This window comes from Macrotis lagotis, chromosome 7, assembly GCF_037893015.1.
Source record: "Macrotis lagotis isolate mMagLag1 chromosome 7, bilby.v1.9.chrom.fasta, whole genome shotgun sequence".
NCBI lineage: Eukaryota > Metazoa > Chordata > Mammalia > Peramelemorphia > Peramelidae > Macrotis > Macrotis lagotis.
In genome coordinates, this window is record NC_133664.1 from 82555910 (window position 1) to 82571461 (window position 15552).

The window sequence follows — 15552 nt, forward strand, 5'->3', positions numbered from 1 at the left end:
CAACTTTACATTAAATTCTGACCCAAATACTTTTTTCAGAGTACTTTGAGAATAGTTCTAGGTCCTTAGTGCATAGTTGTAGCTTTATTTTTATTGACTCATGTACTGGCTTGTAATAGTTTTGTTTGGGATAAAAATCCACTTAAAAATGGAGAGACTCCTCTGAGCAAAAAAAAAAAGTATTTTGGCTTTTTTGGTGAAAAAGACACACTCCCCAGCCTCACAAAGGTATTGAAGATCAAGGAGCTGCCCCAAATTGACAGTCAAGCAAGATTATATGGCGTAATGTGATCCCCTCCTCCTCCCTATTGTCCCTCTCTGTTGACTTATTGGTTGTCTTCAGAGTTACATTCTACTTGTGAAAATCTATCCCAGCAACAAAGAAAAGAATGAAAAATTTTCATAAAATATTACCTCACCATCCAGATAGTAAGAATAGCTTCAGGATTATAACTGTCTTATTGAAGTAATGCAACACAAGGTCTAGGAAAACTCTACTTATCAAATAAGAGGAGTCTTAGGAGCTTCATTGGAGTGCAAGGTTTTTCTCGTGGGGGCAGTCTACTGTTCTCCCAGTTAACATAGATTTATCATCAAATAGGTGACTAACTAAAAATGCAAGGCCTCTCTGAAGTCCGCTGTTTTCCCCCTAACAGAATCAGGAGGGTTCTTGACTTGGAATGCAAGGTCTCTCTCCCTCTTTCTCCTAAGAATATTCTAAGAGTAATAATCTGTTTTTGTTTTAATGATTTTTAACTCTGTGAGAGAACTTCACTAGGAATATTTACTCTTAAGAGGGAATGTTCCACTCAATCCCTCCTCTTTTTTTTTCTAAATATATAGACATACACACACACACACACAAACACATACATACATACATACATACATACATACATACATACATATTTGGCATCTGAAGTCCTCTCACACTATCCTTGATATTCTCTCAGGTTCTGTTCTCTCTCTCTCTCTCTCCCTCCCCCCTCTTCTCTCTCTCTCTCTCTCTCTCTCTCTCTCTCTCCCCCCCTCTCCCCCCCCCTCTCCCCCCCCTCCCCCCCCTCCCTCCCCCCCTCCCCCCCCTTCTCTCTCTTTCTCTGTCCACTTTGGACCCATCTTCTTCTTGGGGAAGCCCCTGACCAAACAGCCCTTTACACATAGACACAATGGAGCAAGATGAACTTGTCTGGTTTCTCTCTCCTTTCCCCTGGAGACATTCAATATCTTTCTCTATCTGCGGAGTCCATTCCAATCTCCATTTCAAATGACTTGTTGAGATCTCTCTCCTCTTCTGGTAAAGGAACTTCTTAACACAACATTTTATCAGACGGGCTCATATTTTCATCATTTGACCATAAAATTCTAAAGCTGTTAAAATTCACATTTTACCTGTCACATTGATATACATACTTTAACAAAAACACAACTTCCATAATTGTTCACTTCACAAGTGAATGTGTTGAAAATTATCAAGTTAACTTGAGCTTATAACATTTACATTAGATGGCATCTTTTGTACAGTTTCCAGCAAGCAACATACAAATAGCCTTCATTTTGCTCTTCATTAAAATAATAACTCAGGTATCCTCAACTAAAATACATTCTTCTTTCTTCCCAAAATATTTCTTAACTGAACTAACTATAGGTGATTCTTCTCCTGATATACTCAACTGACTTACATTCCCTTCTCAAAGTAGAACTTGAAACTACTACTGCACAGAAGCATATCTTGAGATTATATAACCTTCTTTATTCTTCTTACCTAAATATCCTTTTTCCTAGCATAAAATCAAAGAATCTTAATATTTCTCAAAACATATAGCTAATAGCAGAGGTTAAAACCACATGCTAGCCTCTCTAGCTATTAAACTCCACTTGACCTAAAATTTCTCTATCAGATTGACTTTTAGCGATTCACTGTAAAGATCTAGGACTTCAAAGGAACATTCCTTTTTAGATATAATTTTGACTGTCAGTTTCCAGGCAGAGGTCATATGGATAGTCAAATGCCTTAAATCCAATTTTAGGTTTATCTGGTGAGATGTTATTCAAATGTTACATTTGGGGAAGTCAAGTCAAAAGGGTCCAACCTCAGGCTGCACTGAAAAGTTGCCCCTTCGGCTTTTTCTCCCAACACACCTGTCACCTGTGTAGTGTCCAAACCTCCTTTGGGTTTCCAGACTTCTGTGTCCCTGTCATCAGAATACATTAAATGAAGTGACTTTCTAAACATTCAAAAAGCAGTCAAGTTTCCCCCATCATCTGGAAAGTTCCTTGACATAAAAAACCCCAACTTCTTCACAAATATGTTTTATAATTCAGCTAGAAGGCCTATCCTCCTCGTGCCACTAACCTTTAATCTGCATACCCAAATCCCTTTGTCTGAAATCATATCTGTTTTATTTCTGGACAAAGATGGTATACCAGAGACCTCTTGACTAACCTGCTGTATTACAATAAATAAACACCTCCTTTGGCTAGGAGATTATTCTAAGAATTCTCACATAATAATTAAGCAGAGATTGTCACAGAAAAAATCACAAATTATTATCATTTTCTTTCCGATGATTTTTTGCATATATACATTTGTGTGTGTGTGTGTGTGTGCATGTATGTATAATTGGCATATTCTTGTGTAACAATTCTCCATAATAAACATGTTTAATTATTAGCCATGTTTGAAATACAAATTATTACTTTTCATAATTCATTCAACCTATTAGAATATCTTAAGGGTCTCTAAATTTAACAAAACAGTAATAAGTATAACATTAAGAACTAGATTTCAGAAAACAGTCTTTCCATTATTACATTTATACCTTGACCTACAGATCTAGACCAAAGTCCCAACACATCATTTAAAAATTTCAGGTAACCCAGAGGCTCATGACCTTTGAAAATTTCCTTCATTATCCCTACAAAGCAATCAATCATTAATTCCAGGTTTGACCACATTACAGTAAGATAGTTTATATTTCCAAAGGTACATGACATCTTTGATAACACTCTTCAACATTTTATTTGTTGATAAGTCATCTAATTAGGGTTACATAATTTTTAATTTCCTAATCATTTTCCAAAGCCCCTGACATTTATACAACATGATTGGAAAGGGTATCTTGCAGTTAAGATATACTTCCCAATCTCTTATACACTATCCTTATGAATCTGCATTTAACACGGGGGGAAGAAATCTGCAATTTTACTTCTTTAAAATTTAAATATTAAATTTCTTAACCTACATGAAACAAAAGTTTTCATGCTGAAGTTTCATTCTCTTAAAGCAAAACAAAACAACAGGTTCTCTTAAAGTTAACCTTATAATTCAGTATCTTTTACACACAAACTTCTTCCAAATTTGTGCTTTATAACCTTATTTATCTCTTCTTCCAAATACACTCCTATTTTTCAAAACAAAGAAAATAAGACTCCCCATGAATTTGATCTGGATGTGGGAGTGACAAGGGTTCGGTCACCTGGGGCTACACCTGAGCTTGTATATACAAACTTACAGACCATGGCACTGTCTTTGGGTCTTCTCCTGTGGTGTGGCCTCTCTCCTTGTAGTACTGCCTCCAGAGGTACTCTGGAGCTTTCAGTTTTACTGAAACTAAGTCTCTCTCTTTGGGATTCTTCCCTCACTCCTCAAAGGATCTGCCTGGGCATTACAGCTGCTGACATTTTCCAGCACGGCGCCCGGTTGTGTGTATCTCCAAGAGACTCTTAAGGAGGGCATTAATTCCCAGTCAGGGAACCAAACTGTGGGATTAAAATTTCACTTTAAAAAAATATAGAGGAGTGGCTAGGTGGCACAGTGGATAGAGCACTGGCCCGGAAGTCAGGAGTACCTGAGTTCAAATCTGGCCTCAGACACTTAATAATTTCTTGAGAAAAGCCAAAATAAACTTTTTTTTTTTTTTGCTCAGAGGAATCTCTATAGTTTTTTTTTTTTTATTGTTGCAAGCCATTTAATCCCATTTGCCTTGCAACAATAAAAAAAAACTATAGAGATTCCTCTGAGCAAAAAAAAGTTTATTTTGGCTTTTCTCGAGAAAAGGGCACACACTCCAAGTCTCACAAAGGTAGTGAAGATCAGGGAGCTGCCCCAAATTGACAGTCCAGTGAGATTATATGGCCTAACTCGATCTCCCCCTCCTCTCTATTGTCCCTTGGTCGACTTCATTGGTTAGTCTTCAGAGTTACATTCTACTTGTGAAAATCTACCCCAGCAACAAAGAAAAGATTGAAAAGTTTTCATAAAATATTACCTCTCCATCCAGATGGTGAGAATAACCTTCAGGATTATAGCTGTCTTATTGAAGTAACTCTACTTATCAAACAAGAGGAGCCTTATGAGCTTTGTTGGAATGCAAGGTTTTTCTCATGGGAGCAATCTACTGTTCTCCCAGTTAAGGTAGTTTTATCATCAAATAAGTGACTAACCAAAAATGCAAGGTCTCTCTGGAAATAGTTCACTGTTCTCCCCCCCCCCCCCCCCCAACAGAATCAGGAGGGTGCCTGACTTGGAATGCAAGGTCTCTCTCCCTCTTTTTTCTAAGAATAGTCTTAAGAGCAATAGTCTTCTTTGTTTTAATGATTTTTAACCCTGAGAGGACTTCACTAGTAATATTAACTCTTAAGAGACAATATCCAACTCAGTTTGATTAAAAAGCTATAAATTACAAATGTTACAGTTGCCTTTTCTTCTGTTCCCAGGGACTAGAATAGAGCCTCCTCCATAGTAAACACTTTATTAGTGCTATTAATAGATTTTTAAAAAATTAGTTTTATTTATTTTGTTAAATATTTCCCAAATACATCATTAATTGATTGGGAGGGTATTATTTTAGATTATTTTTTCCTAAATGTGTTTGTAATTATTCTTATTAAAAACTACATTGGGAGTCAGGAAAACAGACTGCTTTAAACATGTGATCTTGGGCATGACATAGTTCTTTTGAAGGATAGTTTTACCTTAGATCTATCCCATTTCTGAGATATTCTATGATAAAGAGTTTTGAACTTTTTCAGTCTGATTATAACTTTCTGTTCTCCATCTCTCATATAACTTTCTGTTCTTCATCTCTCCCAGTTGACTTATTCCCCAGACTTTATTTTCATCTTGACCCTCAGACAATGCATTCACATTTTCTTCACCTCACACTTATTAAGTATAAGATTTATGCTTTTATTCATGCATTGTTTATTTTTCTTTCTTAGGACTATAGTTGTTTCTTGCTCTTCACTTTTTTTAATAACTTTTTAAAAATTGCTTTGCCTCCTCAATAAGACAGGAATTCTGATCCCTGGTCTGCAAGTGGTTTATAAAAGGTCTGAAGTACCTTATCTCGGCTATGGTTTTATGTTCTTGCCTTAATCTTAAAATTACAGATGACCAACTCAACTAGATATATTCTCTAACCTTAAATACAGTATCCCATATTTAATTGCCACTGACTCTTCTAACCTCAAGCATGGGTTAGCTGTTTTTCCTATCCCCCTGTCTGCAGGTGACAACAGAAATCAAGTAAAAAAGATTACAATCAAAAGATCTTAATAGGGGCGACTAGGTGGCACAGTGGATAGAGCACTGGCCCTGGAGTCAAGAGTACCTGAGTTCAAATCCAACCTCAGACACTTAATATTTACCTAGCTGTGCAGCCTTGGACAAGCCACTTTACCCCATTGCCTTGCAACCCCCCCCCCCCCCCAAGAAAAACTCCAGTATCTAGCATGTTGAAGATGACTAATAAATAAATACTTAAAAAAAGAAAGATCTTAATAAGCTAGTATATTAGACTGAATCTAATACCAAAGAGCTTAATGGGGATAAATATCTAAATTTCAGTTAAAAATCACCTTTGTATAGATCAGCGATAAGATGAGACAGTTCTGAAAAGATAGATTTTAGAGACTATAAGGTCAAAATGGATCAACTGTGTGTGCAAATTTTTTTTGGGGGGGGGTTCCAGTCTAGGATTGTAGAATTAATTGTCATCCTGAATTCGGCCTTCATCAGAACACATTAGACATATTGTGTTCATTTCAGAGCATCACATTTTAGGAATAATGAAACTGAGGCTTTTTTTTTTACTAGTTTGCCCAGACTGTAAATTATAAACTGAAACCAACTTAGACTCCAAGTTCAGCATGCTATTTATTGTTACACTGTCTCATTATTTGTTACAAAGGTGAGGTGGGTTTATTCTTAGGAGGAAAAGTGGGTGAAGAGATAGGATATATTTAAAAAAAGGAAACACCCCAAAATGAGTGTTGTTGAAGTCTTTTTTAAAAAATATACTAAAAAGAAGAGAAGAAAGATCAAAGGAAAACAGATAAGCAGAATGGTTTTCAATCTAATGTGTATAATCTATCATATACTTTCTTAGTATAGCTTGTTTTTTTAAATTAAAATATTCTAGTTTCCATATGCAGTCCTTACCTATTCTTTATATATGGAAATACTCATATTTGTTGGTCAGAATAACAAAAAAAATTTCAAAAGAAAATTGTCTTATTATTGCCTTCTGTTTATATAGTTTGTTAGTTTTCAGAGTCTTGAAAAATTCTTTAAAAAAATGACTACAAATGGAACAACTTTGAATTTACGAAGAACATTTGCTTATTTAAAACAGCTCAGATTTCTGCTTTAGAAATTTGGATTTTCGTATTTGGTTACTTAAATCAGGGTACACCTGCATACTTTCAAACTTGGAAAACTTTCCTTCCCTCCTTCTCTCCTCCTTCTATCCTTCCTATCCCCCCCCCCCACCATGGTTTTGTTCTTTAAGAAAAACAAGTTCATCAGCTATTTTCTTTTTTCTCAAGGCAATGGGGTTAAGTGACTTGCCCAAGGTCACACAGGCCTCCAATCAGCTATTTTCTAGGTCATATTCCCCCCCCCCCAATAAATTAACTTTATGCCTTCATCTTTTTGCATATCATGGCTAAGTTTTCATTTTCATTTTTTAATTTTCTTTCTTTGTTAGAATGGTGGTCACTTTGCTCTTTAAACTTTCTTACAACCATTTTCTTACTTCATCATTAATAAGGAAGGAGCTTCAATCTCACTTCTTCTATTGATTTTCAGAAGACCTGGAGTGTCTGATTTGTTCCATTGTTGTAAAAGGTATTTTAGTGTAGTGATGGTGTTTGTCTTTTGGTCTTGACGAGGACCATGACATCAGGCATGTGATACTATGATGTGCAAATGAATTGTATTTAAGTGAGGGAGAACTGAACTAAATCACCAGACACATTTTTTCCTTGAGAGCCATCTCTGGATTTAGTAGCCAGTTTTGAATCAAGACAACTGGAGATGGCCCTAAATACAGTAGGAGACCTTGACCTTTCAAAACTACAATCTTTAATAGCTCTCAGTCAATGCACATTCAATGATTAAAGCTAGGTAAGGGGTAAAAAAGGAGGCAGAGGTAGACCCCTTTAATAGAATTTCCCCCTTGCCCCCTGAAAAATCAGTGTGGAAGAGGAAGACTTTCAGGGTTTCTGACCAAAGCAGAATCAGTTGCTATTTACATTTACTCCTAGCAGCCAATCCAGAACCAAACAGTGACCATGTGGAGCTTACTTAGCCTTGGACCTATTGTTGACCATTTGAAGTCAGCCTGAGTGATTTGGGATCTGTCAACTTTTAAGATATCTAGCCAGGTTTTGATAATCAAAATACATTCCTTTTGGCAGAGTACTCATAGGAGTACTCCCTTTGTGGAAGAAGAAAGGAGAGGTGATGTAAGGATTATAGTCTCTAAATAATTACATAAGTGTGAGTTGCAAGAATTTTCCTCTTTAAATTGGATTGTAGAGCCAAAAAATTCCTTGTACCTATGACAAGACATCAGAGATTATCAGTTCTCTTTAGTGAGTACTTCATTTTGAACCAAACTTTTCTTGGCCAACATTATGTAGTCCTTACATACTTTTGAAATCCTGGTATGCCAAGGAGACTGTGGTGAGTAGTTTGTTCACAGAAACAAATAGAAGAGGACTTAACCAATAATTTTTAAGATTCATTTGCAAAGAACCATGCCTACCTTTGGCTTGTTGACATGATTTCATAATCAGCAACATTCTCTCTCTCCTTGACCTTCTCTTTTCTCCTCCCTCATTTCTACCCTTAATGATTATAAGACCTTTTCTTTTTATTAATTTGTCATTTATATTTGGAGGTCCCTTAGTGCATATTAATATGGTAGCTGAAAAGTTTTGTTTGCTGAGGAGACATGATTATGATTGATTGAGGAGGTTGGCATACCACTCCGTTGGGCAAGTTACGGAGTACCTGAGTTCAAATTTGACCTCAGACACTTAATAATTACTTAGCTGTGTGGCCTTGGGCAAGCCACTTAATTCCATTTGCCTTGCAAAAATCTAAAAAAAAAAAAAAGTACAAATCAAATCAGATTTTGTCTCACGTTCTACAAAAACTGGTGGTTGTTTGTACCTTTGTTCTCAAAGAGGAACATGGCATTAGGAAGGTAATGCAAGTAAATTGAATTTAAGTAAAGGTAAAAATTTAAGTAAAATTTAAAAATTTAAGTAAAGGTAAAATCACCAGCTTCATTCACTCTTTCCTCCCAAGCCATCAGGGTTCAGTGGCAAGCTGGAGATGGCTCAGGCCTTTTTAAACTACAATCTGTAACAGTTCTCATTTTGTCTGAGGAGGTGCCCATTCAATGATTAAGGCTAGGTAAAAAATGAAAGAATGCTTCTTTTACTTGGTTTAATAAAAAATCAGTCTTTTAGGGGGAAGACCTTCTGAATTTCTGGCCAAATCAGAACTGATTGCTATTTACTTTCACACTGAGGCATTGGTACTCACTTATGATGAAACAAGTTAAAGATGATTAAAAAGTGAAAATGATATTTATGGGGTTTGTACAAAGACCAACATAATTTGTTGCTGGTGCAATTGTGAATTGATTAAGCCATTTAGGAAAGCAACTGGAATGAGTGTCTGAAATGTCTATATACTTCTACCATTTGATCCCACCATTAAGTATGTGCTCAAGGATTGAGACAAAACATGATCCTCATGTTGGCTCAGTTTATTGATTTGAAATGACTAAATAAAAAGTTGTATTATATTAAATAAAACAGTACTGTATAAGAAGGAGCAATAAATATGTAGAAAAACAAATGGGGAGAATATGAACTGATAAAATAAGTAGAATCAAGGAAAAAAGATAAGCAATAACCACAACAATGAGCAAAAGAAAAAAGTTCAAACTAATGCCATGAAACTATAATGACTAAGCTTGACCCCAAAGAGGAGACAGGATAAAGTCTACCTGTTTGCACTTTTCTTTGCAGAGGTATGGGGACTAGGTATGATTTCATTTAAAGTGTTTTTATTAACTTCTGAAATCTCTTTCTACTCATAGTTATAAGGGTTGACTTTCTGGGAAAGGCAAATCGTGGAATATGTAAAAACCCCAAATCCATAAAAACCAAATAATAGCAGAGTATTTAGAGGCTTATACAAAGTGGCACAGGGAGTATAAGAACAGATTATTACTATGAGCTTGGTGCTTCCATTGAAGACATTGAAGGTTTCAGTCATAGGAGGAAATAACTATGGTAACTTAGGGTGCAGCAATAATGAAGATGGTAATGCTGCTTCTTCAATGTAATTTTCATTGATAAAGTCATTTAATTTTCTGATATTTAGCTATTTTAATGTTGCCTAGAACTTTGGGAGCAAGGCATTTTCTGTCTTGACTTATAAGTAGCTATGGTTGTAGGTACTTGCAGCAACATTTGCCAGGCTACCAATACATAGGTGTTGTTTCTTGTGATAGTAGGTGAGGGCACTGACCTGGAAGTAATGCTATTCCCAAGCTATCCTCTTTCAGGGTCTGAAAGGGAAAATGATGGTAATGTTGATATGATCAACAAAATTTCTTGTAAGGAGTAAAGAAGACACATACAATTTAGCATTATGATGGAAAATTAAGGGGAGAGGTCATAATTCTTTTAGAGAGAAAGGACAAAGAAGGAATCATGAAGAGGTAATGATATTTGAGGTAGGCTTTGAAGGATGGTTTGAATTTAAAGGGAATTTCAAGACATTATATCGGGAGAGTATTCTACTTTGAGGGAAGCAGGATGAGCAAAAATAGAAATGGGAAAACTGGGACATGTACAGTTGACTTTATGTGACAGTAATTTGAAAAAGACAGCGCACAGATCTGTTATGTAGTAGATAATTCAATAGTCATTAGGAAATGTCTTAATCCATGAATGCTGATTTTTCTACTTTATAAAATGTTTAACTCTTAACAACAGTAAAAATTTTGCATTCTTCACAGTGGAGATTGTCTACATAAGTTCTCCTCTTGGTTATTAGAGAAATGGTTTTATTTGCCAGTGAAATTTTAGAGATTCTTGTTTCTTAGTAAATTTGAATTGTTACATGGTATTGAACTTGGTGCTCTAGAGAGAGCTCTATTTACGTATATACTGAATGTAACATTTGTGACATTTTAAAATTAGATAAAATTGTTAATGCTGCACAATTTATGGCAATGAAACAATTTACTACTATGACTCCAAGAATAGTTTTTAGGTTTGAGAACTTGTCTGAAGGCATAACTTTTGTAAAAACTGAAGACTGATATGTTGTACTTGGGATTTGGTATTTGAGTGGCAGTAACATGTGAGTGTCTCGCACAGTACTATTTTTGGTTCCTGGGTGTTGGCTTTTCTTCAGTCTCTATAGAAAACTATAGAGGTACATTTGGAGGTTCTGAAATGAACAGGAACTTTTAATATGATTTTTTTGAACTTTTAAACATGGGTTGCTGCTTCAGCAAAGAATTTAACAACAGCAATAACACCGAAAAGACTGGCCTTTTAGGAAAATCTGAGGAGGAAGAAGTACCAGAAAACAGGATAAGTAAAACTTTATCTTCATTATTTGATACTGTGGAAGGTAAGGAGCTACACAAAGTAGAAAATAGAGCCACTGGGACAATTACAAGAATTGATAGTTGGGAGAAGGAACCGAACCATAAACAGAATTTATTTTGGGCTAAAAAAGTGAAGTTTCCTTTTTTTCATATTTCAGAGACTGAACATGAAGTGGACGTGCCTTGTAGCACTAGCAATTCATTTAATTTTATTCCTTCATTAAATTTGGTACGCAAGGTCTTAAATAGATGTGAAAATTTAGAGAAAGATGAAATGAAGAAAGATTTGGTTGCTTATGAGCATCTTTCTGAGAAGCCTAATACTAATGCATACTTTATTGAAAATGGAGATAAACTTAACAAGGCTGATGATATGAGTTCTCAAGGCTGTATTTCACTTTCGTATGCACCAGTGCTTTCAGACCAAAGCTTCCAGGAAGAGGTTTTTTTAAAAACAAACCATCTGGAATATTACCCAGTAACTTGTAGAAGCTCATTAGCACAGAAGGAAATAGTGGCAAATGTCCAAATCTGCAGTAATAATGAGAGCATCAAAATTTTAGATCTTTCTGAAGGACAAATAAAAGATGAAAAACCAATTTATATTGATCACAAACAAAATAGTAATTCAAGAGAGAATGAAATTTATAGTATTTGTGTTATTGATTCTGAGTGTCTAAAAATGGATGAAGAGATATTTTCTGATGTGCATGGAGAAATTGCAACAGATGAAAATCATTCAGCTGTTACCAGTGAGGGAATGTGTACCACAGCCTGGCCTCTAGATACTGGGAAGGAATTTTTAGGCTGGCATGCTCTACAAGGAGGTGCTAAGTTAAACACACAACAGGAAGAATTGCTCCAGTACGAAATACTACCTCCAAGTCAAGTAAAGAAAATTTCTAATGAGGAAATTAAATGTATTACTGACCTACTTACTGAAAATGATCCATCTTATACATTAGAAGATTCTTCTAGCATGTCAGGTGATAATTTAAAGATAAAAACTTGTGCTGAATTTTCTAACACATATATCCAGAGCAGTTCATTACATAATACTATTTTATGTGAATTAAACTTTAACATAAACAGCGGTTCCTTAAAAGGCATATGTGTTGATCAAGAAGAAAGAGATTTCCCTATTTCAGACACATTAAATCATTTGGACAATAATTTACTCAAAGCCAATGGAGAGAGTAAAATTAATGCTGAATGTGAGACTACAGCTGTCACACTAGATCATAACTTAAATTCTAGAAGTGAAATGGAGAATATTTATTTGAAGGAAGTTTTAAATGGCAGTAAAAGTAAAGTTGAATTAGAATTCAACAGAACAGAGAACGTTTTTCCTAATGGTCGAGGTGAATTTCATATAAGTGCAAATCAGTTGACTAATTTTAAGGATTCTCAAAATAAGTTCCTTCAGATGCACTGTGATACAAAAGATGCAGTATCTAATTCTAATGATCATCATAGCGAATTTTTGAACATCTTAGACACCAGTGAGACCATCTTAGATGATTATAGCTTGAAAAAGGAAAAATTAGAATTTGTAAACACTGACTTACCTTTCAAATCTGAGAATCATTCACAGTTTCAAAATGAGGTAAACATTTTAGAAGGTGAAAATCATACTAAAGGTGCCATTCAATCTAAATTATTAAATCAGACAAATTTATCTACTGATATAAATGTAAGCAAATCATTAATACAGACCAGAGAGACCTTAAGTTGTGAATTATATGATACTTATGAAGTAAATGAAGGACCAAAGAACCCAACACCTGCTCTCTCACAAGAAATACTTGAAAGTAAAGATAAAAGTAATCTTCAGTCTTCCAGTTTAGTAAACAAAAACTTTGGTTCCCCCTCATCTTTCTTAGCTTGCTCTGATAATCAAATTGACTTGAAGTCATTTCCTATATTGCACAAAAATGAAGGTGATCATTGTAGAATTACTGGAGGTGAAACAGGTCCATTAAACAATCTGGTATCCAAAACAGTCCACAGTGAGGATAATAAGTATGAGACAGAAAGTTTCAAGTCAGATTGTGAAACTATTTTTGATCAAGAAACAAATATGCTGATTTGTAAGGAAAATTTATTGCATGGTCATAATGTACTTTTGATTTCTCATGATAGTCCTGAAGTTTTGAAAGGCTTTGAACTGAAAAACAACTTTGAAACCCAGAAAATGGTTAATAAGTGTAAAATAGAATCTCCTAATTTATTGTCATGTTCAATTCAGTGTTCTAATGTAGCAAGTGTACCTCAGCCAGAAACTGAAGAGCATAAACTGAAGAGTAGTGAGAATTTACAGCTAAAACAAGTTTGTTATAGATCAGTGAAAACAGCTAATGATACTTCTGGTAATGATAACTCAAATGATAAACCAGAATTATGTAATGAAGAAAATAAAGAAAGACCATGCCCAGAGAAAAATATTGGTAATCATTCTAATGACCACCAGATGTGCCATTTACAAGAAATAAATCCTGAGCCACAAATTAGGGAATGTGTTTTAAGTGCCGAAAGGAATGAGGTGGAAAATTCCAAGTTGACTCCTGAAAAACTAAGGTTTGGTGACACAAAAACTCTAGGTGAAGTTGACCCAACTCAAGTGGATAAGTACGCTACTACTCCCTCTTATGACTTACCTCAAGCAATTCCTGTCATCTCTGTTGATGGCAAAGAAGTGGTACCATTCAGTGAGAATTGTGTCCTTCATTTTTTGGAAAATAACTTAAATGTGTCAGAAGATTGCTTCAAAGTGGATTACCAGGATGAATTAAATTTTCATTTCTTAAATGAGCTTTCTTACTACCAGTCTGGAGGGATAACAAATCAGATATTTTCTAATAGACTTATTAATGGTTGTGGTGGTTATCAAATGGGTTACCAGTGGACTAATTCAATCCCTAAAGATGTAATGGAAGATACAAGTAACAAATTTCAAAATAAGCCAGAAGATTTAGAGCTTGCATTTTCAGTGGAAAGCTACCCCTATCAACAACTGGTATCACAGGAAGGTGATATTTGGGGATGGCAAGAGAGAGGTGAAGAATTAGTAAGTATTTTTTTTAATGATTTGTTGTTATTTTTTAAGAAACCAGTAACCCAACAAAATCTAGGATCATTTTTTAGTTATTACATATTACATTTCCTATTATCCAAGTTATTTTCATGATCTGTGTGATTCCATGGTGCTGTTGGCTTTTTCCAAGTAATCTCTGCATCTTGATTTTTATTTTAAAAGTAAAGTAAAAATTTGAAACAAATAAAAGATTAAAGGTATGTTCTTAAATAAGATTGATCTTACTGTACCAGATTTTTTTTTTTATGGTTTTAAACTGGAAATCATTCTCTACAGTTTTTGCTAAAAAAATTACTTGATCAAAATATTTATGTGTTTAAATGACATAAACATTAATATTATGATACAAATTACTAATATGCATAATAATTTTTTATTATCTGAATTTTAAAATCCAGAAGTCTTAACCCATTAACGAATGGCAAATTTTTATGAACCTGTGAGCCCAATGACTGAAAATAAATTTATTGGAAAATTTAGCTTAATTTTTTAAAACTTAAGACTTTGTAGGTTTTGTAGACTTAAATAAGCTACATTTGTTCTAAAAAAACAATTCTAATGCATGTTGTCCAATTGATCATTAGGTTTTTATGCCCTAGGACATGGTCAATTTTTATGTAAGTGCCATGTACTGCAGAAAAAAAAGTATATTCTTTTCTATCCCCATTCATTTTCCTCCATAAGTCTATCATATCTAGGTTTTCTAACAATCTATTTACCTCCTTAACTTCCTTCTTGTTTATTTTATGATTAGCTTTATCTAGATCTGAGAGCAGGAGGTTGAGGTCTCTCCCACTAGTAGAGTTTTGCTGTCTGTGTCTTCCTATAGCTCTTTCAACCTTTCTTCTAAGTATTTGGATGCCATGCCATTGGGTGCATACAAATTTAATGTTGAAATTACTTTATTGTCTATGGTACCTTTTAGGAGGATATAGTTTCCTTCCTTATCTCTTTTAAGGAGATTTATTTTTGCAGCTGCTTTGTCTGAAATATGGATTACTGCCCCTGCTTGTTTCATTTCAGTATGTTTTGCTGCCACCTTTTACCTTTACACTCTCTCTCTCTATATACACACACACACACACACACACACACACACACACACACACATATATCTGCTTCAAATGAGTTTCTTGTAAGCAGCATATTGTAGGATTCCAGTTTTATCTACTCTACTATTCGCTTATGTTTTAGGGGAGAGTTCATCCCATTAACATTCAAAGTTATAATTACTAACTCTTTATTGTCCTCCATGCTATCTTCCCTCTGTTTATATTTTTCGCCTCTTCCCCCTTTATCCATATTCCCCATTATTTTATTTCTGAATACCACTCCCTTAAGTGTGTTTGCCCTCCTAGATCAATCCCCCTCCCCTTTCTTTCCCCTTTCCATTCCCCCCTTCTTTCTTCCCTTCTGTTAGTTCCCCATTTTTCTCTCCCCCTCCCCTTTTCCCCTTTTAATACTTGAAAGGTAAGTAAGTTTCTTAATTGAGTGTGTGTAAGTTAACTTTAAGCCAAGTCTGATGAGATG

General features: G+C 34.9%; 1 protein-coding gene across 6 annotated transcripts in view; it reads left to right on the forward strand.

Annotated features, from left to right (window-relative positions):
* The window catches only part of LARP4B (La ribonucleoprotein 4B), a 259367-nt gene that overhangs the window by 151666 nt on the left and 92149 nt on the right, over positions 1–15552 (forward strand). Inside the window, exon 1 of one of the 6 annotated variants that reach the window (XR_012470022.1) lies at positions 3961–13995. The exons of 4 other annotated variants lie outside the window; for them this stretch is intronic. Coding sequence is in view for 1 of the 2 variants with exons in the window: in XM_074193223.1 (XP_074049324.1) it covers positions 10813–13995 (3183 nt within the window). In the remaining variant the exon portion in view is untranslated. Of the gene's footprint in view, positions 1–3960; positions 13996–15552 lie in introns of those variants that run through there. One more of the 6 variants, XM_074193223.1, reaches the window with a different exon arrangement.